Below are 26528 nucleotides of genomic sequence, written 5' to 3' on the forward strand. Positions count from 1 at the left end.
AATGAGTAAGAGTGGACACAGTTAGACATTTAAAAGGACATTAAGTCAAAGATGATGCAAACTTGAAGCTAGGTACTACCTGTTGAGGTAACAGAGGTGGTTGGATACATTTGGAAAATAAAGTCAACAGGGTTTCTTGAGTTTCTGTATAGGGGATGGGGGAAGTTTGAGGGAAAAAGAAGAGTCGAGGATGATTCCTTAGTCTTTGACCTGAGAAATTGGGTGAATGATTGTGCTATGTGGTGAAATGAAGGAATCTAGGGAAGGGCAGGTTTGGAACATTAAATCTAAAGTTGTTCTTTGGCCATGTAGGCATGGAGCTTCCTGTCAGACAGCCAGGAAGAGCTTGGGGGGTGGTTGGTACCTGGGTCTGGAGTCCAAGTAGAAAGTAGAATTATGAAAGTCATTTTCATAAAGATGTTGCTGAAGGTTATGGGTCTGGATTAGATCACCAAGGGAGTAATTATAAATGTCAAGAAGAAAGTGTTCCAAGAAGAAGGAGTAACCCCTGGGTATCAACCACTTAGACTTCTGCCCCAGCAACAAAGTCACTAGTGGTCCCATTTACCAAGAGAGGAATCACGGGAGAACTAGCAAACTGAGGGCAAGAGTATGAGTTAGGTTTGAACTATGCTGAGCCATAGACATCTGTGGGGCATCCATAACATATCAGCCAGTGGTTATATGGCTCTGAGGTTTCTAAGATGGATCCAGATTGGAGATGATTTTTAGAAGCCAGAGCAGAAGGTGAAGTCATTCTGGGCAAATGTGGAGATGTGCGAAGATCCCTATGGCAAAGCCCTGAGAAGCACTTAAGAGATGAGAATAGATCCAGGAGCCCATTAACCAGACCTTATCAGGGAGTCAGAAGAAGATCAGAGAGATGAAATGAAGGGCATGGGGATGGAGGAATGGCAGCTAAAGGTGCCTGAAGAAGGGAATGCCAGATGCTGCACTGAGTAGGTTAAGAACGAACATGTGTCTGCTGGGCGCAAAAACAGAATGTACTTGCGAAACAGAGAATGTACTTGCGAATATTTGGGGAGCAGAAACTAGATGGCAGTGAGACGAGCAGTTGAAAGTATATTGAAGAGATGGAGATAGTGGCTGAATATAAGTTTTTCAATAAATTTGGCAGGAAGGAAAGAGGTAGGTGAGAGACAAAGGCTGGCATATGTAGACTGTGACAGCAAGAGGACTAAGAACTGAGCCGTCAGACACACCAACTCTGAGGGACAAAAAGAACAAAATGAGTCCCCTTAAAAGACAAGAAGAATAACCAGAGAGATAGAAGAGAGAAGAGCCAGAAATAGTGTGTCAGATAAACCAAGAGAGGAGAGAATTCACAAAGAGCATGGCTAATAGTGCTGAGAAGCTCAGTAGGACAAGAAGTCAACAGCATCCATACAATTTGGCTTTGGTGATCATGGCAAAGGGAATTGCCAGTATTGCCATAGCTTAAAGGATGAATACGGGCTGAGATACCAGAGGCATTGATTGTAAATTAATCGTTCAGGAAGTCGAGCTGTGAAGAGGGGGAGATAAATAGCTAAACAGCAATTGGGAGTAAGTGTGATATCAGGAAGTGCCTGCATGGTGAAAGGAACGTGGCCAGCGGAGAGGGTGGAAAGAGGATGTAGGGAGGGAACAGGGAGGAGAAGAGTGGCTGGGGAAGCAGGAGGAGTGGGGTTTTTTTGTTTGTTTGTTTTTGTGTTGAGGGAGGGTTTTGAAGAACAGAGAGTGGAATCGTCAGGGCCAGGCAAGTCCTTGGGGAAAGAAACTAGTTGTGAACTGGGTGGAAGAAAGATGTGTTCCTGGACAAGAGTCCTGAGGATGCAGGCTGCAGTGTTTTGTTCACTCTGCACCTGTAGCAAATCTGGGCACATAGTAGGCATTCAATAAATATGTCAATGAATAAATAAAAGCATAGTGAGATGGAAATCTGATTTTGCCTTTCTGTGAATAAAACCCATAATGGTGAGATAGACTTAGAAATAGACACACACCTCCCCCAAAAGGACAAGATGTTTTCCTCTAGATTCTGAAAGTGTTTCTCCCTGCTGTTTAAATGCTGGGAGCAATCAAAAGTAATGCAAAATTAATGCAGAATTAATATTTTATCAGAAAACTTTCATTTCCTTCAATATGTGCTTTGAAATGTGTGCTTTCTTTAATGTTATTATTAATGTTCTTATGTTCATGAATTCTATAAATAAGAAATACAAGTTAGTGCTTGCTTGACTTAAGGCGACTACTTTTCCAGACACACACAAGAAACCACACAGTGTCCAAGACCCATCACTAAAAGCACATAATTCTAATCCTTATATGTTTCTGAAGGTCATTCGCACATGTCCACATTTGCCCAGAATGACTTCACCTACTGCTCTGGCTTCTAAAAATCATCTCCAATCTGGATCCATCTTAGAAACTTCAGAGCCATATAACCACTGGCTGATATGTTATGGATGCCCCACAGATGTCTATGGCTCAGCATAGTTCAAATCTAACTCATACCCTTGCCCTCAGTTTGCTTGTTCTCCCGTGATCCCTCTCTTGGTAAATGGGACCACTAGTGACTTTGTTGCTGGGACTGAATTCTGAGTGGCTGATATCCAGAGGTCACTCCTTCCTCTTGGAACACTATCTTCTTGACATTTATAATTACTCCCTTGGTGATCTAATCAAGACCCATGACCTTCAGAACATATAAATATACCATATTTATTATAAAAAATGCAGACTCCCAACCAGTGATTGTTTTTCAGCAGCCTCTGAGTTAGCTTTTGTTCCCATCAGCAGTCTCAATGTGAGAGGGGGCCCATAAGTCTGCTAGATTGAGTTGAAGCTTACCCAGCTGACAATTTTCATAACAACTGGGTCCAATAGAGTTTCTTCTCTGCCAGGACCTTAACTGCTTGAGCTATTTGGGTATGCTGAACAACCGACCTGAGATCACATCCTAGCTCTGACACTCACTATTATGTCTTCCAGAAAGTTACCTACCCTCTGTAAGACTCTATTTCCTCATCTGTAAAATGGGAGAAATAGAATCTAGTGTTGCATCTGGCTGATAGTAGACACTCAGTAAATGTTAATTCTTTTGGAATCTGGTTTGATGATAATCAGTTAAACCTCTTTATTAAAGCTGATTAACGTGTGGATGATGTTCACCTGGAAGAAGTTTGTCCTCTGGGACAGCCCTTCTCTCACCTCAGGCAGATTTTTCTACACCAAAGCTAGGGAGCTCCTGTCTCTTAATTACCTGTATCTTCCAGTCACCTAGATTGCCAGGTACTTGTCCCAGATTTTCAGTGTATGACAGTGTCCTTTGTTTGTTTGTTTTTGCCTTTGAGAGTTGAACCCAAAGAAGCAAAATGAAAATGCTTTAAGAAAAGGGAGGCTCTGATGACCGGAACAAAAGGACACATGTAATTCAAATGTTTAAGTCCTTTTCAGTAACAGCAAGAGAAATGGATTGCTGAAAATCTTTCCTAAATCCTAAAAACAGAACATTTCCTAGAAAACGGCTATCAAATAGCACAATGACACATTTTATTAGTTTGGGTCCCGTGAGCAACATGGTAGCAATATGGCATTGTCCAATATGAATATTTTAAAACAGTAAATCCTAAGCATTAGGTCCTAAGGTATGCAGTTGGTGGGGAGGGGTCATGTTATGAATAAAACAGCTGTGGTAAGGAAAAAAATGGGAAGGGAGGCATTGTCTACCAGAAAATTCTATTCCAGATGAAAGATGCTGCTTGCAGAGATTATACAGAAGCTTGGGCTTTTAAAATGCTTCTGGGATGGCTATGTAATGAGAGCACACAGAATTAAATTGCTTATTGGTTGCACGTAAGTGTGCATTTCCCAAATTATATTCAGCTTTCTTCAGGCTGGACTGTGGGTGAGAGAGAACTTATGTTGTGTCTGCAAAGTTTGTCTTTTTTAAGATCCTTCCCTGTTAACGCTTCCGTTTTACTCATTGGAGATGAATTTATAATATATGTCACATTTAGAAACCAGGGAGAATTGCCAATTAGAAGCAGAGGAAAGGAGAGTAGGGAAGTGTTGTCTTTGCCGGAATCACCTACCAATTGCCTCAGGTTTAGCCTCTGACAGCTGGGCAGTGCAAGGGGCTCTTGTTCCCTGTGAATCGCTGGAGGGGGGAGTGCTAATGAGGAGCTGAAAGCTGGCAAAGGAGGCCTCCTTTGGGCAGAGACTATTAGGAAGAGGGATGAGGTCACCTCCTCATTATGCACCACTGGCCAGAGAGCACTTGCCTAGCATCCCCCCCAACCCCCTTTTTGTAGTAACACAAACCAGCAACTTCCTTTGAGAAAGAGTCATCTGATCATTGTAGTTCTTTACGCACTCATAATGTGTTGTTTTATTAAGAGAGGAAATTTGGAAACGTCAGAAAATTTGGACATGGGGTCGCAAAGATTCAGTTATCTGCATTCAAAGATATCTATTATTAACATTTTGCTCTTTTAGATTCTGATTTTCTCCTTCCAGAGATTTTTATGCCAAATATTGTGATATGTAGATCATTAACCAAGCAATGAACGTTTACGTGAGTAGATAGCTCACCCAAAGCATGTGTGTCAAAAAAGGAATGTAGAGGGACTCCTGACCCCATGGGAGCCAGGGAAGACTTTCACTCACTTTTCTGGGAGAATGGGAGAAAACTCTTCCTCTCTCTCCATTCCTTTCTTGCTCCTCCCCAAAGGGGAAATAGCTATTTCAATATCCAGTGGGTGATTTTACCACCTGGTGGAGTTGCTATGCCTTAAAAGAAAACAAAAAGGAGGAAAGAGTTATAACCAGAGTGTTTCTTTCCTCCCTGCTTTCCTTGTGGAAGGACCTCTGGGACAAGGTCCGAAGCCTGACAACCATTTTCCCCAGTAGATCTGCCTAAGAGGGGTTAGGTTAAATTGGAGTACGATATAGGAGGAAAACAGCTTTCTTCAGTCCAGGTCTATTGTTAATACAACTGGTATTTGATCTCCATTTGGTTCCTTGAATCTCTTAGCTGAGCCATGTGAAATTGCCAGTATTCAACCAATTTGACCTATTAAAAAATGGCAATTTCAAATGGGTCGAGCTATTACTTTCTGCCAGTTAGAATCCAGAAGAGAAGTGCTTGGAACTATAATACCCAACATTAAAGAAGAAACTAGTAATGTAGCATTTTAGACACAAAAGATAGTCTAAAATACAGGCCTTTTAATGGAATGAAAACATGCTAGCCTCAGCTCTCTTGAGGATGTCTTAGGGCTATAAATTTAGGTAAAGAATAAGCCATGGTGAGTTTTAGATTTGTAAGTACAAAATTGGAATGCAATGGGGATTTCCTGAAATGCCTGTTACTAATTTGCCAAACAACTCTCCCATGTTAGTTACCTAGATTTCCTTATCATCTTCACCCATGTTATTACAAAGCATATGTCATAAGATGTAAAATACCATGAGATGCTAACTAACTTTATATATCTCTTATGTCTTTGTGTGTTAAAGTAACTGTTTGAAAGTGGTAAAATCTAAGTTAAAAATTTAATGTCTTTGTAAATAACGCTGCTATAAACATTGGTGTGCAAATGTCCATTTGTGTCTTTGCCCTTAAGTCCTTTGAGTAGATACCTAGCAATGATATTGCTGGGTCGTATGGCAATTCTATATTCAGTTTTTTGAGGAACCGCCAAACTGCCTTCCACAGTGGTTGCACCATTTGACATTCCCACCAACAGTGGATAAGTGTGCCTCTTTCTCCGCATCCTCTCCAGCACTTGTCATTTTCTGTTTTGTTGATAATGGCCATTCTGGTGGGTGTGAGATGATATCTCATTGTGGTTTCGATTTGCATTTCTCTAATGGCCAGGGACATTGAGCATCTCTTCATGTGCCTTTTGGCCATTTGTATTTCCTCTTCTGAGAGGTGTCTGTTCAAGTCTTTTTCCCATTTTGTAATTGGGTTGGCTGTCTTTTTGTTGTTGAGTTGGACAATCTCTTTATAAATTCTGGATACTAGACCTTTATCTGATATGTCATTTCCAAATATTGTCTCCCATTGTGTAGGCTGTCTTTCTACTTTCACAGACGAGTGGCTAAACAAACTGTGGTATATACATATGATGGAATATTATGCAGCTTTAAGACAGAATAAACTTATGAAGCATGTAATAACATGGATGGACCTAGAGAACATTATGCTGAGTGAGTCTAGCCAAAAACTAAAGGACAAATACTGTATGGTCCCACTGATGTGAACCAACATTCAAGAATAAACTTGGAATATGACACTGGTAACAGAGACCAACAGGACTTAGAACCAGGGTAAGATAATGGGTAATTGGAGCTGAAGGGATGCAGACTGTGCAACAGAACTAGATGCAAAAACTCAAAAATGGACAGCACAATAATACCTAATTGTAAAGTAATCATGTTAAAACACTGAATGAAGCTGCATCTGAGCTATAGGGTTTTTATTGTTTGTTTGTCTGTTTGTTTGTTTGTGTCTTTTTTTTTACTATTATTATTTTTTTTCTCTATATTAACATTCTATATCTTTTTCTGTTGTTTTGCTAGTTCTTTTCCTAAACTGATGCAAATGTACTAAGAAATGATCATGCATCTATGTGATGATGTTAAGAATTACTGATTGCATATGTAGAATGGAATGATTTCTAAATGTTGTGTTAATTTTTTTTCTTTAATTAATAAAAAAAAAATTTAATGTCTTGCAAGAAATCACTTCCTCCTTTTTTGAAAATTAGTAGCCTACTGGTCTTTTCCTCCACCTTCAGGCAAAGTTACTCACTCATTCTTTTAAAAAATGGGATGAATTTTGTTTATAGTTTGGATCAATTTTGTGAGTTAACAGTAGCCCTAAAATAGAACATTTAAGTGCTATGTTACTACATTTTCTGTTTTGACTAAAACCAATAAAAACCTCTACCAAGTGTTTCTGATGTCAAAATTACTGCACCCTTTTAGAAAAATAAGATTTATACCCAACTGAGATAAATTTTCTACCAACTACAATAAATTTAACATCCATATTAAAAATTTTATTTGTAATTTGATAAGACTTTAGAGAAAGATGTAGACTTATCCCAAAAGGTTTTATTTAACATTTGACAAGATTATGATTATTACAGAAAATCTGTGAAATCCCAGGATATTTGTTTGCCACTGAACCACCGCTGCCCACCCGAATCTTTTTTTTTTAATTGGGGAGGGTTGAAGGCTGCAAAAACATGACTGTTAAGGATGAGTATAGCTGTAATTTCATGGTTAGGAATCTACCCTAAGGAAAAATTCGGAGACGTAGGCAAAGTTTATGTACAAGCATGTTCTTTGAAGCATAATTTATATTTAAGAAGAGCTGGGAACAAATAAAAGTGTTCAAAAAGTAGAAAAAGTGATTTAAAATAGTACTTTAAAAAAGGAATATTGATAAATAACCCAATTTAAAAATGGGCAAAAGATTGAAATAGTCATTTCTCCAAAGAAGATATAAAAATGACCAAAGAAGATATAAAGATACTAAACATCATTAGTGATTAGGAAGTGCAAATCAAAACCATGGTGAGATACCGCTTTAAACCCACTAGGATGGCTAGAATTTATATATATATATATATATATAAGTGGTAGCAAGGATGTAGAGAAATGAGAAACTTCATATTTTGTTAGCAGGGTTGTAAAATAGAGCAGACACTTTGGAAAGCAGTTTGGCAATTCCTCAAATGTTAAACATAAAGTTACTGTAAGACCTGGCAATTCCACTTCTCGGTATCTACCCAAGAGAAATGAAAGCATATGTCCCCACAAAAGCTTATTTATATATGCTCATTGCAGGATTACACATAATAGCCAAAAGGTGGATACCACCCAAATGTTCATCTACTAATGAATAGAGAAGTAAGATGTGGTATATCCATACAATAAAATATCATTTGACAATAAAAAGGAATGAAGTACTGGCACATGCTACAATATAGAAGAAGCTTGCAGACATTATGCTAGTGAAAGAAGCTAGACACGACAGGCCACACATTGCATGATTCCATTTATATGAAATATCCAGAATAGGCAAATCTATAGAGACTGAAAGTAGGCTAGCAGTTGCCAGGAGCTGCAGGGAATGGGGAATGCCGAATGACTGCTAATGGGTATGGAGTTTCTTTTGAGATCATGAAATTCTGAAGTTAGATGTGGTGATAGTTTCTTAAACCTATGGACACACCACAAACCACTTAATTATACACCTTTAAAGGGTGAATTTTATGATATGGGAATTGTAGCTGAAATAGAAAATTTGGCCTAAATCAAATGGTATGACAAAGTGTTTATAATAGAGGTTCGGGTTAAATTGAAAAAAAAAAAACAGGAAGTAATAATCCACTGAGTGCTTTTATTTTTTTTTAATATTTTTATTGACAAATTTTCACACACATACAGCCCATACATGGTGTCCAATCAGTGGCTTACAATATCATCACATAGTTATATTCATCACCGTGATCATTTTTAGAATATTTGCATTACTCCAGAAAAGGAAAACAGAAAAAACTCATACATCACCTACCCTTTACCCCTCCCTCTCATTGACCGCTAGTACTTCAATCAACCCAATTTATACCCCTCACCCCCCACATTACTTATTTATTTTTTTACTCATCTGCCCATACCCTAGATAAAAGGAGCATTAGAGGGCGGGCCGCGGTGGCTCAGCGGGCAAAGTGCTTGCCTGCTATGCCGGAGGACCTCGGTTCGATTCCCGGCCCCAGCCCATGTAACAAAAACGGAGAAACAGAATACAAGAAAATGTTTAAAAATGTTTCCCTTTCTTCCTTCCTTCTATCCTTCCTTCCTTCTCTCTGTCTTTCCTTTAAAAAAAAAGGAGCATTAGACACAAGGTTTTCACAATCTGTGTGCTTTTGTTATTAATATATGGTCTCAATTTCTTTATTCCAAAACTGGAAGGAAATACATCAAAACCTTAGCAGTAATTATTTCAGTTTGCTGTGATGATCAATGATTTTTATTTTCTTTGCTAAACTTTTCTGTATTTTTTGAATTTGTAGAATTTGTAGACTGTTGAATATAAGCATATATGTGTGCGTACATATATAGCAAAAGAGTGCTGTTTTGAAAAGGAGTTTCTGTATGATGGTGAATCGTCAATAAGCCCAAATCTAAGAACATAAGTGAGAGACCATGGGCCTTTTTGCCGTTAAAACACATTATTATGAAAATAATAAGTCAAAACTGAATTCCTTCATCAGCCAGTACTAGAGGAGCCCAGTATAGATGTTTTGTCAACAAATACATTAAGAAAGAAAAAGGCAGAGACAGAGACAGAGAAGAATGCAGTTTTCCAATGCCAAATATGATACTGAGGTGAGGTTGTTGAGGTTTTTCTGGTTGTTTCAGTTTGCTAAAATTGCTAGAATGTAATATACCAGAAATAGGCTGGCTTTTACAATGGGGATTTATTAGTTTACAAACTTACAGTTCCAAGGCCATGAAAATGTCTAAATTAAGGCATCAACAGGGTTATACCTTCTCTAAAGAAAGATCTCTGGCATCCAGGGTTCCTCTGTCACATGGGAAGGCACATGGTGACATCTGCTGGTCCTTGCTTCCTGGGGTTCATTGCTTTCAGCTCCTGGTTCCTGGGGCCAACTCTTTGAGCTTCTGTGCATCCTATCTTAGCCTCTCCAGGGCTAAGCTGTCTAAGCTATCTCGGCTTTTTCCTGTCCTTATCTTCTCATAAAGGACTTCAGTTAAAAGGATTAAGACCCACCTTGAATGGGCTCAGTCACATCTCAATTGAAATAACCTAACCGAAAGGTCCCACCCACAACAGGTCTGCACCCACAGGAATGGCTTAAAACACCAGGGCCTTTTTAGGGGTACATAGCAGCTTCAAGCCAGCACAGTCGTCGTAAGATATGTCATAGAGAGAAGAATTATATTATTTCCTTTATTTAATCACTCAGTATCAGTTTTGAAGTTCATGTAGCACAACGGCTTGTAACTAACTCTAACCACCTTATAATTCTGAGATGGTGACTGAACAGTAACAGAATGAAATTCTGTATAAGTAAAAAGTATATAGTATCATAGTAATCAAGGAAGTGCCAATAAGCCCTCAACCAGCCAACCCTCAGGATTTTTGTGACTGTATCTCATTGATGTGTCTGTATGTCTATAATGTCTTTGAATATAATTTTAATGGTAAAATTCTTAAAGTCACTATGTAGTGATAAACCCTACAGCTACAGTTGAAGTGATGAAATTCACATTTTGTATAAGAAACAGGATACATAAAATTAGCAGAATGGCAGTCATGGGAAATGCAAAATTAGAGAGTTAACCTGGAAAAAAAAAGCATTCTTTCATTCTGCTAACATTTACCGGGCATTTACTAAATCCTGGGGTCTGTACAGTCACCTTCTTTACCACCAGGGAACTCATAATCCTGCCAAGCGACACAACATTCATTTATTTATTGCATTTTTGCTGCAAGACTCCTTTATGTGGGCGCAGCCGGGCTTTGTGATAAGGCAGGTAAAATCGTCCCTGCCCTCTGTCACTTAGGAAGGACGAGGACACAAATCACCGAGTAGGACCCGGTGCACCTGCTGCCGCTGATGGGCTCCTGTGGGGGCCCAGAACTAGCCTGTTTAAATCAAAGTGCACAGAAATATTTTATAACTAGAGAACCTGGAGAATAAGTGTTAAAAACATTTCCCCACCACCAAGGAGGGTGGGGGTCAGAGCCGTGGGCCGCAGGTGTGGGCGTGGTCGTGAAGATGTGCACGCGGCGGGCAGGTGCGCGCGCCGACGTTGCTGCGGCCAGGCCTGGGGTGTCCGCAGCGCAGAGGGTGCCTGTAGAGTCGGGGTGCCCACAGAGCTAGGGAACAGCACTGCGGTGCCCGTGCCGCGGGAGCCATCCCTGGCAGAGCCAGGCCCGAGAGCCCATTGGAAGGAGTTTGTCCAGAAGAAAAAATGAGAAAGAAAACAAAGAATAAGGGTCCCGTGGACCCTGGAACTTCCACCTGGAGCCTCCCAAGGCCGATAGCAGCTACTGCACCTGGCATGCGAGGCAGGAACGCCGCCCACCCAGCGGAATTCCCTTCTGCTTCTCTTGCCGTTCCCCCCTAACCCCCTATCCCCCAACCCCCCACCACCACCACTGGGCCTGGGGCTTCTTAGCGTTTGCCCTGCCTTAGGCCTTAGGCCCCTAGTGGGGTTCCTTAATGGATCCCAGATTTAGAGCTGCGGTCTCTGTGGACCAGACTTGACCCCGGCAACTAGAAGGAAGCTTGGCAGGCTATGAAAGCAGAGGATTTCACTGCTACACGGAAAATATGCCATGTCCAAGAGACTGTCCACTACTACGAGGAGAGTGCCGGGACCATGTTAGGGTGGGGGGAGAGGGGTCATGAGTGAGCACAGATTGTGAGGATCTAGGGAGCACTCGCAAATGATAGAGGCAGCACTGAGAGGCAGAGAAGCTTGAGTGGCTATTAGGGGGTGGGGCACATAACCAAATGCGATCACAGACTGCAGGAAGAGATCAGCTGGTAAACCATTGACTGAAACTGAAAAGAGAAAAGGAGAGCAGGAAGAAGAAAATAAAAGTTGAATTAGCGCTGTGATCCTCCAACATTAAAAAACAAAACAGCTTTAATGTCATTGAATGTTGACTCTCTTCTGTGGTCCTAAAAACTATATCATCACAGATTTTTTTTTTAATTTAAATAACTTCTGAAAGCTGCTCTTGAACACTGATCTAGAATATCTAGAGACTACTATTTTAGCCCCAACTCTGACACTAACTTGCTTTTCTCTTGGACCTCAGCTTTCTTATCTACGAAGTAAATATATGCAGACCTTCCATAAAGGGCCCTGATGAGGATTAAGAAAGATAAGTGCTTTGCAAATTATGCAACCACTGTAAATCTTATTTAAAACTACGGTGCTTAAATAATAATAATCCTTAAATTATCACCAGGACTTTTGAGAATTTGCCCAAGCCATTGTGTGCCTCAGTGTTCCTATCAATAAAAGCAAATACTTTGGAATGGCTGACCTTTCTGGCAGGTATTGCCTGATGCTTAATGATATAAGGAGAGTAAAATTACTGTAAGTCCTGATGACAAAAGATGCTATGATAATCTAAGGGGTTATGGACATGTTCCTTCCGAAAGAGTACTTACTGTTCTTTGAAACTTTTCAGAGCATAAGATGATTAAGAAATTCATTTTTGTGTTTTTATCTTGATACTTTATAATTTCCTTTTGGATAGAGAAATATATGCAAAAAAACTTTCAATCTACTCAGCATACTAATGACAGATTCAGAGGTGGAACTTTCTTTTTTTAACAGCCTCAATTATAGGAATCTATTATAATTCTTCTCTCTTTTATTACTCTAACCCACAAGTTTGCTTAGGATTTAAACTACCAGAAAACTATTGAAAAATTATTTTGTCAGTATGTTTTATGCCCTATGACTACAGGGGAAGTCTAAAGGCAAAAATCATTTGAAAATAATAGGCTGTTTACTAACAGCAGCTACTAAATGGTTTCTTTTTTGTAGTAACAGATGCAGCGTTGAGGCCTCCAGCTGTCACAACTAACTATTCCTGTTGTTGATCTTCCTTAAAATATTATTTACAAAAAATATTATGAAAGAACTGCCGATACCAATAACTTGTGTGGTCTTGAGCACATCACATCACTTCTTGGGACTTCTAAAGTCCTCAAACTTTAAATAAAGGGGTTGCAGTATTTCTAAACTGAGCAGATACTGACCCTAGGGGCACTTATAAATATGTAGGAGCATTTCTTTAGTGGTCAGGGCCCAAGGATGTTAATTACCCTGCAGAGAGCATAGGACAGTCTTGCAAAATGAAGATTTCTCCCACCCAAATTGATACCTTGATGATATCCTTTCAGACAGTCAGTGGTACGAAGAGCCTGTCCATTCATTAATTCATTCAGCCACCAATTATTGAGTCCTTACTATTTGCCCAGTCCCAGGCTTTCCAAGTTTCAATGTCACAGAAACCCTGGCTTGGATTTTATCCTCCTTCCCCCTGCTCTTCTTTCTAAAAGTCCTCTTGACCAACACTATCTGAAAAGATTTTGCAACTCTAGCCCCTTAAGGGAATAGATCTCAGGCCCATCAGGTGCTTTGGGGTTTCTAACGACATGAGAACCAAAGAGGCTCATTTCTGCCCTCCCTTAAGATTGGATGGCGGCCTGGTTTGCTTTCAATAATTCAGGAGTGGAGGCCTTCCGCTCCACTAAACCCAGGACTTGCAGCATGATAATGAAATCCTAATTGTGGAGCATGTAAATAAATATTTCAGCTGTTGATTCAATCACTTTACATTTTTAAGACAAAACGCCGTTTTATGCCCAGCAAACAGTTACCACTGGCAAACTGAAATTTCCTAATATGTTTAAGTAGCATTTGTGACACGTTGTAAAACCTGCCTTAGAGCATATTATCACATCAACAGGATCATTCACTTATTAACTTGCTAATTAACTGTGCAGTGAGCAACTGTGAGCTGTAATACAACCCTATCTGCCCTAATGCCACCCTCTACACATAGCTCCTCTAGGAATGCTGTCACTTCTCGCATCAGCCCCTGCCATCCCAGTGCTTCGTAGCATTCACATGCCCTCCATCACCTTTTCATCCCCCTGGGGGCAACTTAATATTCTGATTCTTCCATTTTTGCGAGAAGATCCGTGCATAGAGAATTATGGTCTGCACAGGTCACAAAAGCTCCAGGGATAGAGGTGACCCTGAATGCTCTTTAGAATGCCAAAAAGCCACTCTACCTTTCAGAGATGCTTTGGGAATATGCAAACAGTTTTCAGCCTTTGATGAATCTTGGGGACTCCATTTTGATGTTTCTGATCATTGAATATCCTAGTATCTATTTCTTCAGTGTCTATATATTGAGCAGTTCTTATGAGTCAAGCAGTGTTCTGGGTGTTGGGAATACAGTCCTGAACTTGGAATTTACAGAAGCTCTGGGAATGTCAGACATTATACCAGTAATGCCACAATTAAGTACTATTGCAGTTGGCATTTCCAAGAAGTACAGGATGCAAGGACAGCATCAGTCAGCATCTGCTTGATGGGGGTTGAGAAGCTTTCCTGAGGAGGCAGCATGTGAGTGCGGGTCTGCCCAGAGGAAAAGGAGGTAAGGTGGAGTGAAGGCAGTAGGCAGGAAGGAACAGAATATTGCAGGTAGAAGAGGAAGCAGCCAGTCTCGGTGACAGAAGTGGGTGGGGATGACATAAATAGACTTGAGAGACGCTTGGAAGATAGAACTGGCAGAACTCTTGTTCTATGAATCAGGTCATAGGCAGTGAGGGTGGCGGTATTAGGAATCACTGCCCTGTGTCTAAGTGCTGGTGGTAGGAGCCACTTGTTTAGGATTCTAGAGGTTGAGCTATACTGGGCAGTGGGACAAGATCCTGAGTTTCGCATTTGTTACATGGAGTCTGAGATCATGGGGGATATTTAGTTTTTATCTAGTGGAAACACAAAGCTCACTGCATCTAACCAGGGTGTTGTAGTGACTGAGCCATGGAGTTCCAGTGCCATGGTGCCGAGACCATCTGCTCGGAAGCAGGGTTCTAGACAGGCTTTGAGGACCTTGTAATTTACACAGTTCTTTTACGTGCATTGTTTCTGAGCTTCACAGTGATGTGTGGGGAAAGTAGGCAGGAATTATCTTCATTCTGTCGATAGGAACTTGAGATTTCATGACTTTGTGCTTTGCTAGGGGTCACATAATTTAAGTGGGATCTAGAACTAAAATTCGTGTCTTCTGACTCCTGGCACCAGATGCTTCTCATTTCACCACGTATCTCGAGACATAATCGCCATGTTGGGGCAAATGCTCCACCAGCTCTTGAGACTTCCATTGACCAAATACAATCTCACAATTTGTGCAAAATATATAAGAAATGAAATCAAAGTACTTTTTATATGCACAGCATCTTTGTTTTACTCTTCATTATAACAGTTTTTCTGAAGGACTTTTAAACTTTTGAGGCTAATACTGTATTTACATTTAGAGCAATCTTTTTTCAAGGACAGATTAAAGTAGCTTTTATTGGTGGGGGGGAGATGGTTGTCTGGGAGAAACAGGTGTTTCTTTTGTCTAAATTCTAATAATTTATGAAGTGTTATAAGAACTCTGCACCCTCACCTCCCATTTTCAGATTTTCCCCTAAAGTAGTGGGACACTCTAAAGTGGTAGGCATGTTCTCCCCATGCCTGTCTTCCGGGTGACCTTGACGCAGTTTGGGGGAATACAGGAGGCCAAGTTGCCCTGGACACAGTAGGGGCAGCAGAATCTTGACCCCCTGCTGCCTTATCGGTTAACCCTCACCCCTTTCCCTTAAGGCTTAGAGGAAGTCTGCAATTAAATGAAAAAGTAAGATTAATTTGCATTTATTTCAGAGAGTTGGCTTTAACTGCGTCCTTTCTGTAGACTTCCTGGGTCTAAACAAAAATCACAGATTCAGGGGAAGCACGTAACCTTTTCTACCGACCTACATTATTTTTCTCATGGCATATTTCCCCACCTGAGCCACATGTTATTGTTTATTCTCCTCCTTCCCAACAGCTCCTGGACTGCTTTGTGATCCCAGTGGTGATTTTGCTTTCTTGGTTCTTCCTGCTGATCCGGTACAAGGCGGTGCACTTCGTCGGCATCGTCGTCTGCATCCTGGGAATGGGCTGCATGGCCGGGGCCGATGTGCTCGTGGGGAGGCATCAGGGAGCAGGTGAGTATCCAGGTGTTCACAGGTTACTTACCTCTGGTGTGCAGCCAAGGCAAGCCAGAGAATGTTCTTGGTTGGGTGGAAACAAGGACATAAACAACTGGTCTTATCAGCCTCTGTGTCTTGGTCATGTTTGCTTCCCTACCCCCAAACAGTTGCACACAGGAGATGCTTCATGCATGTTTTCTGAATAAAGGAAGGAAGCAAAATACAGCTTTCATACGCCTTCTATATGAATTCAAAACATTCAGACAGTGCTTATAACTGAGCATCAGGGCCTACCTAGAGGATCTTTTGGAGGCCAGAGCTGACCAGCTCATTAGCTATAATGATCATGGGTCAGTTTACTTATGAACTACAGAGGCCCTTCCACCACGGCCTGCCAGCCTGGTGTCAAGCCAGGGAAAGACTGAACTTTCAAAGTCTTAGGCGAAGGTCCATATATAGGTTTAACGGTGGATTTTTAAAGTTTGAACTCCAGATTAGGAATGCTCAATATTTCTATGAGGAAAAGCTAAATTCAGTCTCTTCATGCAGGTTTTTTTGTTTGTTTGTGGAAGAGATTATTGGTATCAACAGACAGCTCATAGGCAGACCACCAGGTAAAGCTTCAAGATTAACTCGTCAAATTACCACGAATATTTCCAGGGAGCCTTGATCAGCATTGTTTCCAGAAACCCCTCTTTAAAGAATTGCAGCAATTAAATTAAAATTTTGGTACATTTAAATAATTTTAAATGCATCAAAATTCCTATGCTATAGAAAGGCTTTTTGGGACAGGAAAAAATGGTCCCCCCAAACCACAATGATATACCACTTAACACCCACTAGAAGGGCTACTATTTTATTTTAAATAAAAATTGCAAGTGTTAGAGAGGATGTGGAGAAATAGGAACCTGTGTCCATTTAGGTGGGAATGTAAAATGGTGTGGATGCTGTGGAAAATAGGTTGGCATTTCCTCCGAAAGTTAATCATAGAATTACTACATGACCCAGCCATCACTTCTAGGTATATAACCAAAAGAATTGAAAGCAGGGACTTGAGCAGATATTTGCACACCAGTCATCATAGCAGCATTATTTGCAAGTTGACAAAAGATGGAAGCAACCCAAGTGCCCATCAACCAATGAAAGGATAAAAGGTGGTATATATGTACACTAGAATGTTATTCAACTGTAGAAAGAAATGAAGTTCTAATATCTGTGACAATATGTATGAACCTTGAAGGTACCCATATTGAATGAAATTACCCAAACATAAAAGGACAAATATTGTATGATCTTGTTGAGATGAAATGATTAGAATAAGCAAACTCATAGAGTCAGAATCAAAAATACAGATTATCAGGGACTGGGGTGGGGGAAGAGAGGAGAGAGTTAATTGGTACAGAGTTTCTATTTGGAGTGATGGAAGAGTTTGGGTAATAGAAGGTGGTGATTGTAATTAACATTATGAATGTAATAACACCACTGAATAATTTATTTGAATTTGGTTAAAGGGGAAATTTTAGGCTATTTATACATGTGCATAAGTATATATGTTATATAAAGCATATGTGTTACAGTTATGGTTTTATAAAGTCACAGGACTGTAAACACAAACAGTGAATTATGGACTACGGTTAATAGTATAACTATAAGAATATTGTCTCATCAATTATAACAAAGGTAGCACAGTAATGCAAAATGTTAATAATAGGAAAAACTGGTGGGGGGAGGGGCAGATACATAATATGGGAACTCTGTATTTTCCTCTATGATTTTTTTGTAAACCTACAACTTCTCTAATAAAAATAAACAAAGAAATTTAAAATAAATAAAAATGGGCCCCTTTGTTAACATTAGGAATGAGATAGGAAGTATATTTCTGTAGTTCTTGGAATTGCTCCTTCTTCTAGGGAATTAGATGATAAAACCTCAAAACTGGGGCATTTCCCTTTTGAGACAAGGTCATGCAAAGTACCGAAAAGAATGTCATTCTATATTAAGTTGCGCTATAGAGCTTTATTCCTGAAAGAGACCGTGTTCAGCTCCTTTTTCTTGGACACACAAGAACGCCAAGACCCAGGAAAGCCAAGTGGTTTGTCCAAGTTAACAAAGTCAACAGAGCAGGGTCTGATGGCCCCCAGCCTCGAGGCCAGGCCTACTTCCCTCTTCCTTGTGCCAGAAGCTGAAGACACAACACAGATCAAAAGAGAAACAGCCTCAGTCCCACAAACCTGGGTTGACACAGCATTATCAGTCCCCATCTTGACACCTAATACATAATCAGTGTTTCCCAGTTATCAACAGACATTATATCATCATATGCAAAGGCCTATTGTATGCTCTGTGCACAGGGTGACCTTGATTTGGATGTTCTCTTTGGATCAATCAGATTGTATTTTTGTCTGATAGAATGTGACCAGTTGTCCTAATGTCACAATTTAATTACACTTTGTGCCTTTGCTCTGCCTGTGTAAACACAGACAAAACAGAAGCATGTACCCTTATTTATGAAAATTATGCTTTCCGAACTTACATCATTCACCCTGGAGATCTTGTATTACATAGTCAAGGAAGACAATTTTCCTGATAAATCTGAACGTATAAGCCTTGAATGTTAAGCTAATTTGAAAAGACTTCACTAAATTGTATTCACTAATCCTGTAAAAAAAAGATTTCATCCTTTAAAATGAAACGTTAGAAAAGAGTGCTTTTTAAGAAAAAGAAAGTCTATTTGAGGGTTTAAGGACCTTTCAAAGTCATCATTTTAAAAAACAATGTAGATGTGGCTAAAACATAACAGGAGTGGCATTTTATCTATTCATGTAAATGTGTTTAAGACACACACCATCATTGCATTATTGACCCATGAAGTACTGGTGTTAACAGACGTAGATTTTATCATTGTGGACCACATTCAGTGCCTAAAGTACATGGTATGATGATTTAAGGCCAGCCCAAATATAGGATCCAAAGGCTCACTGTACAATATCTTGTGTGATTGAACTCAGATTTCCCTCTAGAAAAACATTATCTAGCATCTAGCCAGTAATGTAAGTTATTATATAAAATGTTTTTAAAAAGAAAAAAAAGGACACACTGGGTTTGAGGTCAATTTAATCCTAAAATTGGTAATCATCATTATGAAATATATTCCATTTGTTTTTACCTTAATGGTAGAGTTGATTCTGTTGGGTTAACCAGCCAGGGACATAAAACTTTTCAAAAGGACTTCGAACACTCACCTGAACTTTAATCAGATATTCATCCCAAGATCATCCCCATATCAAGAGCTTTTCCCAGGAAAATAGAATGTCTGACTTGATCCTTTTTGTATTCTTTGATCCATAGTTCAACTTAGCTTGTGGTTTTGAATATTTTGTCCTCAAGTACATTGATATCAGCCTGTTCAAAGTTACTTTGACCTCATCGTCATTAAACAAATTGTTTTAATTCTTCTTTGTTAGACTATTAATTCATCATCCATCCAGGAATTCCTTGTTTTGATTTAAACATTGCTGAAGGAAACCTTTTCAGATGACACCAGACATCCCAGATACAAGATATAAATGTCAAGGCACAGAATGATGTGCCAGGAAAAATGGCACAACTAGTGAAGCTGTGTCTAGTGAACCTTCTGATGAAAACTTTACCAGTAAGTTCAACCACTGCAATCAGAAGTAGGAATCAGGGTCTGCAGTCCACCCCAACTGGAGTCACTCTGCTTGTGAGCCTGTAGAGTGGTGCACAAAGCAGGTGGAACACAAACTACACTTAGGTTCCAGTTTTATGCACATCACAGATACAGCTGGCCACCACAGTGATGGCTAACACGTCCACGACAGTAAGCTTCCAGGTTTTTGAGCTCAGTTGAAATGAGATGGCTTTTCAAGTTTGTTAGTAAAAATCAGTGTACCTAATATATGTATTTTCTGTCTTCACCATCTTAGGATATCAGCATTACAAGCTCCTCTCTAAGTCCTTTTCTGTGTTACCTGATGCTGGGGAAAAGATGTGATAAAAGTGGCCCCTGAGACTATTCAAGATGTTAGAGTATATAAAATAGGACTTTGTAAGGCCAGAGAGATACATCTCCGTAATTTTTCTCCTTTCCTGGAAAACCTATCAATATGAAAAATAAGGTTAGAAAGTAATAGGATTAAGATAAAATGCCATTAAAATAGCTTATTATTATAAAAATGTATTTCTTGCATTTCAAAATATGCTTTTTCTACCATAATACATTTGTTGAGTCTTACAGCTCATTCATCAAAGATGTAGGCGGCCTATAACAACAGTGCTCCCTTATTATTAGACATTTAACATTTATTTCAACGGAAACATTTGTAAGAATCTAATAATTAAACACAACCAAGTGAAAGTGACTTTTTTTAATTGAATATTCACTAGTATCAAGTACTTTCACTTACATTATCTCATTTACTCTTCCTAACTATACGAAGAAAGTATTTTATTCTCATATTTTACAGTTTAAGAAACCGTGACTCAGAGAAGATAAGTGACTTCTCTAAGGGCACATGGTTACTAAATGCATGGCCTAAATGTAAACTCTAGCCCAATTCTTCCTGCTATACCACTACATGCTTATTTTTCCATGATTGTGACTCCCATAAGCAGTACACAGTTGTTCTATCATGGTAAATTAGGGTGAACAGCTGTCCCATGTTGCCCAGAATTCAGAGGTTTCCCCAGACTCATAACTTCCACTGCTAAAATCAAGATAGCCCCCGCCAAACTGTTCAGCCTATTTGAGGCTCAAATGCATTCAATGGAAGAGGTACATTTTCATGGATTGTGTTAATACTTTGTCTTTCAACATTCCCGAATTAATCTAATTCATCATTTATTTCTTAACCTAGTGGTAAGTAGTGATTTTAAATAAACTTCCCTCTTCTCCTCCTGCCACTACTGCACCTACTCAAATGCCTCTCCAATCATGACTTTTCCAGCTCTTAAATAAAATTCTAACAAGCAAGTCAATTCTTATAAAGCAATTATGAGTGGGTTTATTAGAATTAAGGAGCAATGTAAAAAGTGAAATGCCCAACCCAAAGTGACAGGTTATCCCAAGGATTAATCGATTTGCTCTTTTCTTGTTTTTATTTGCTTTTTTTAACCACCATTTGTTGGGCACTTACTAAGTGTCAGATACTGTGCTAAGCATTTTACATGTATCATTATCGCAGTAACCCCATTTTAAGGTAAGAGAACTTACCTAATTCGAAAGATTCTCTAGCTTGCCCAATGTAGACATCTTATAAGTAACAGAGACGTGATTAGAACTCAAGTCTGCATGTTGCCGCTCAAAACCTTTACCGTAGGATGGATTAAGACCTTCTCAGTTATCTCAATTCAATTAAACGTTCATCAAGAGCTTATAATATGGCAGGATCCTTGTTAAGCACCACATGGAATGCAAAGCTGAGTAAGTCATAGCCTGTGCCATCCAACCTTACTTTGTAAGAGAAAGTGGGGAGATGGGCAGACCAATAAATTAACATGCAACAGGTATGGAGCAGAATATGTTGGATGCCATAAGTTGGGTTTGGATGGTATGAAATTCAGAGGAGGAAAGAAGGTATTGGGTTGGATGGATTTATTATCAAATATGTCCATTTACCCAAAACATTATTGTCCATCGTGGTTCCATTCATAAATAAATAACAGGCTTGCTGGATTTCATTTTCCCCATGAACATTGCACAGAAACTAGTATCACCATGTCAGGTGTTTACTTAGTGAACAATGGAAAAGCATGGAGTCATTTGTTATCATTTCCAATTGACTAAATATAAATTTTAGATATAAAATATTAGTTCTTGTACTTTTCAATGCTTCTTATTATATCAAATGATTCATATCCTTACCTTTTTTATTGTATATCATAACATACATACAAAGCAAAGAAATAAAAAAAGCAATAGTTTTCAAAGCATTCTTCAACAGGTGGTTACAAATACAGATCCAAAAGTTTGTCATGGGCTACAATATGATCCTCCCATATTTTTCCTTCCAGCTGCTCCAGAATATAGGAGGCTAGAGGGCTTACATTATTTTTTAACATCACAATCAACTTTTTTTCCTTCCTTTTTTGTGAACAATGACATATACACAAAAAAGTTATAAATTTCAAAGCACAGCACCATGATTAGTTGTAGAACATATTTCAGGCTTTGTCATGGGTTACAGTTTCACAGTTTTGGGGTTTTACTTCTAGCTGCTCTAAAATACTGGAGACTAAAAGAGATGTCAATTTAATCATTCAGCATTCATATTCATTTGTTAAATCCTATCTTCTATATATAACTCCACTATCACCTTTAATCTTTCCGTACCTCTCTTTGGGGTTGTTTGGGCTATGGTAATTCTGAGTTTTTGCTATTGGAAAGGTCTGTCACTAATATAGGGTAGGGAGATGGAAGTATCTGATGTTCTGGAGAGGCTGGGCTAGGTTTCAGGACTTATCTGGACCAGGGACCCATCTGGAGGTTGTAGGTTTCTGGCAAGTTACTCTAGTGCCTGGAACCCTTGTGGAATCTTATATATTGCCCTAGGTGTTCTTTAGGATTGACTAAAACGGTCCTGGTTGGGGGTTGGCAAGTTATAATAGGTAGCAAGGTATACCTGAAGCTTGCATAAGAGCAACCTCCAGAGTAGCCTCTTTATTTGAACTCTCTCTGCTACTGATACTGTATTAATTAAACTTCTTTTCCCCCTTTTGGTCAGGATGGAGTTGTTGATCCAATGGTGCCAGGTCTGGATTCATCCCTGGGGGTCATCTCCCACATTGCCAGGGAGACTTTCACCCCTGGATGTCATGTCCCACCTGGGGGGAGGGCAATGATTTCACTTACAGAGTTGGGCTTAGAGAGACTGAGGCCACATCTGAGCAACAACAGAGGTCCCCCAGAAGTAACTCATAGACATGCCTATAGGTATTCTAAGCTTCTCTGCTACCTGCATAAGCTTCACAAGACTGTCTCATGATCGAGGGCATGACCTATTTTGGGGTATCCCTAAGGTTTGACACAGTATCAGAGGATTCCCTGATGATAAGGTTTAATAGTTTCACAGCCTTTCTCCCCTCCTTAGGGGACTTTGCCAATACTTTTTTATTATCTGGTTAATATACTCTAAAATGTTTCCAGGCATTACAATAATCTATACAGGATTAAAGGACCTCTTTCTTATTCTGTGCTTCCTGTGTTTCAGTTGTTCAAATGAGCTATACAAATGGGTTGAATTAGATTATGCATTACAGAAAATTTCAGTTCCAGATCAAATAAACCTTTCTTCCATTGGTCTCAAAGAGTACGTGTGGTTCTAAAATATAGACATTGTCTTCCTTGCCCCATGTTCTTAAGTACTTTAACCCCAACCTGTTCAGCTTCATTCTTATCTCTAAATATCTGGTTATTTATATAAAACAGGCTCTCAAAATCCAGAAATAATAATCACCACTCTGGATCTAATGTGTCTGCTCTAAGAGCTTACAATCTAGGCCACTGCTTTCTTATAAGCATTTTCTAAAGGTGACCATACCATTGTTGTTTTTTTTGTTTCTGGCTTATTTTCTCTCACCAAATGTCCCACATGTTCATTCACATCATTGCATGCCTCACACTTTGTTTCTTTTTGTAGCAGCACAACCTTTGTTCATAAGTATATACCATCATTCACCAATCTACTTCTACGTCAGTGCATCCTTCAGCCACCTGCATACATCAGGCATTATGTAGGGGACCCAAAGTCCACAGTCCATCAACATTCTCAATTTTAGATAATTTCATTGTTTCTAAGAGACAGAAAACCAATAAACATACCCTTCTAAATAAGAACTCTAAACCTCCTCTTGACTCTTGTCCCTCACCCCTTTATTTACCTCTGCTGTTGCTGTGGTAGTGCTGATGGTTTCCTTTTGAACATACCTCATAGCGTGTAGTAGCAGTTTTCCCCCTGTACCCTTGACTTAAACACGCTTTATACAAGAATCATATCTTTGAAGTAATTCTTATGAGAACTCATTCATATTTCTAGGGTGAGTCAGTGGGACACCTAGGGCTATACAACACCTTTCAATATTGTTCATCTTCCATATGGTATTATTACTTCTAGACCTACTAGAGAATCACCTTCACTCCTATCTATTCCCTTACATTGGAGTTCAGTCTCATTAGCTAATGATTCACCCATCTCTAGCTTCTATGTATTTCTAAGTCCCTATATTATGTATTATGAGCCTCTGATTATACTTTTATGCTGGTCATAAAAGTATAATCATACGCTATCTGTTCTTTTGTGTCATGCTAATTTCACTCAGCATTATGTCCTCAAGGCTCATCCATCTTGTCATGTGCTTCAGAATATCATTTTGTCTTACTGCTGCATAATATTCCTTCGTATGTTTATACCACATTTTGTTGATCCACTCCTCTGTTGATGGGCATTTGGTTTGTTTCCATCTTTTGGCAATTGTGAATAATGCTGCTATAAATATCAGTGTACAAATGTCTGTTTGTGTCATTGCTTTCAGCTCTTCTGGGTATATACCAAGTAGTGCTTTGCTGGGTCATAAGGCAATTCGATATTTAGTTTCCTAAGGAACCGCCAGTCTTCCATAGTGGTTGCACCATTGTACACCCCACCAGCAGTGTATAGGTGTCCCAGTTTCTCCACATCCTCTCCGACATTTATAGTTTCCTGTTTTTTTAATAGCAGCCATTCTTATAGGTGTGAGGTGGTATCTCATTGTAGTCTTGATTTGCATTTCCCTTATAGCCAGTGAAAATGAACATCTCTTCATGTGCTTTTGAGCCATCTGTATTTGCTCTTCAGAAAAATGCTTATTCATATCTTTACCCCATTTATAATTGGGTTGTTTGTTCTTTTGTTGTTGAGTTGTACTTTGGTTTGTATGTATATACGGGAAATCAAACCTTTGTCCGATATATGATTTCCAAATATTTTCTCCCATTGAGTTGGCTGCCTCTTCACCTTTTTGACAGTCTTTTAAGATTCAGGAGAATTTAATTTTGAGGAGTTCCCATTTATCTATTTTTTCTTTTGTTGCTTATGCTTTGGGTGTAAAGTTTAGGAAGCTAATTCCTACTACTAGGTCTTGAAGATGTTTCCCTACATTTTCTTTATGGTGCCAATTCCTATATTTAGGTGCTTGATTCACTTTGAGTTAAATTTTGTATAGTGTGTAAGGTAGGGGTCGTCTTTCATTCTCTTGGCTATTGTTCTTCCATGCCCAATTATTGAAAAGACTGTTTTGTCCCAGTTCAAAGGATTTGGGGGCCTTGTCAAAAATCAGTAGACCATAGATATGGTGGTCTATTTCTGCACTCTCAATTCAATTCCATTGGTCAATGCTTCTATCTTTGTGCCAGTACCTTGCTGTTTTGACCACTGTGGCTTTATAATAGGTTTTAAAGTTAGGGAGTGTTAATTCTTCCACTTTGCTCCTGTTTAGGATGCTTTTAGCTATTCAGGTTCTCTTTCCCTTCAAGTTGAATTTGGTAGTTAGCTTTTCCAAATCTTCAAAGTAGGTTGTTGGAATTTTGATTGGTACTGTGTTAAATCTGTAGATCAATTTGGGAAGAATTGACATCTTAACTATATTTAACCTTCCTATCCATGAGCAGGGAATGCGTTTCCACCTATTTAGATCTCCTTTGATTTCTTTTAGAAATGTTATGTAGCTTTCTGTGTTCATGTCCTTTACATCCCTAGTTAAGTTCATTCCTAGGTAGTTGATTCTTTCAGTTGCTAATTTGAATGGATGCCTTCTTGACTGACTTCTCAACTAGGTCATTGCTTGTATACAGAAATGTTACTGATTTTTGCACATTAATTTTATATCCCACCACATTGCTGAATTTGTTTGTTAGCTCAAGTAACTTTGCTGTAGATTCCTCAGGGTCTTCCAAGTATAGTATCATATCATCTGCAAATAATGAGAGTTTTTCTTCTTCCTTTCCAGTTTGGATGCCTTTTATTTCTTTGTCCTGCCTGATTGCTCTAGCTAGAACTTCTCCCACAATGTTGAATAGTATTGGTGACAGTGGGCATCTTTGTCTTGTACCTTATCTTAGGGGGAAAACTTTCAGTCTCTCTCCATTGAGTATGATGCTGACTATTGGTTTTTCATGTATTCCCTTTATCATATTGAGGTAGTTACCTTTGATTCCTCTCTTTTGGAGTGTTTTTATCAGACAAGGATGCTGAATTTTGTTGAATGTTTTTTCAACATTAATTGAGATGATCATGTGATTTATCCCTTTTGATTTGTTAATGTGCTGTATTACATTAATTGATTTTCTTGTGTTGAACCATCCTTGCATTCCTGGTATAAACCCCACTTGGTCATGGTGTATAATTCTTTTAATGTGCTGTTGGATTAATTTGCTAATATTTCATTGAGAATTTTTGCATCAGTGTTCATTAGGGAGATTGGCCTGTAGTTTTCCTTTCTTATAGCATCTTTACCCAGTTTTGGTATTAAAATATTAGCTTCATAAAATGAGTTAGGTAGTGTTCCTTTTTCCTCAATTTTTTGGAAAAGTTTGAGCAGGATTGGTGTCAGTTCTTTCTGGAATGTTTGATAAAATTCCCCTGTGAAACCATCTAGCCCTGGGCTTTTCTTTGTAGGAAGATTTTTGATGACTGATTGAATCTCTTT

At 39.1% G+C, this 26528-nt stretch overlaps 1 protein-coding gene across 3 annotated transcripts in view; it reads left to right on the forward strand.

Annotated features, from left to right (window-relative positions):
* The window catches only part of SLC35F1 (solute carrier family 35 member F1), a 430621-nt gene that overhangs the window by 362090 nt on the left and 42003 nt on the right, over window positions 1–26528 (forward strand). For all 3 annotated transcript variants that reach the window (XM_077162752.1, XM_077162753.1, XM_077162754.1), the window contains exon 4: window positions 15683–15842. In XM_077162752.1, coding sequence (XP_077018867.1) covers window positions 15683–15842 — 160 coding nt within the window. The remainder of the gene's footprint in view (window positions 1–15682; window positions 15843–26528) is intronic.

Source organism: Tamandua tetradactyla, chromosome 5, assembly GCF_023851605.1.
Source record: "Tamandua tetradactyla isolate mTamTet1 chromosome 5, mTamTet1.pri, whole genome shotgun sequence".
NCBI classification, from domain to species: Eukaryota; Metazoa; Chordata; class Mammalia; order Pilosa; family Myrmecophagidae; genus Tamandua; species Tamandua tetradactyla.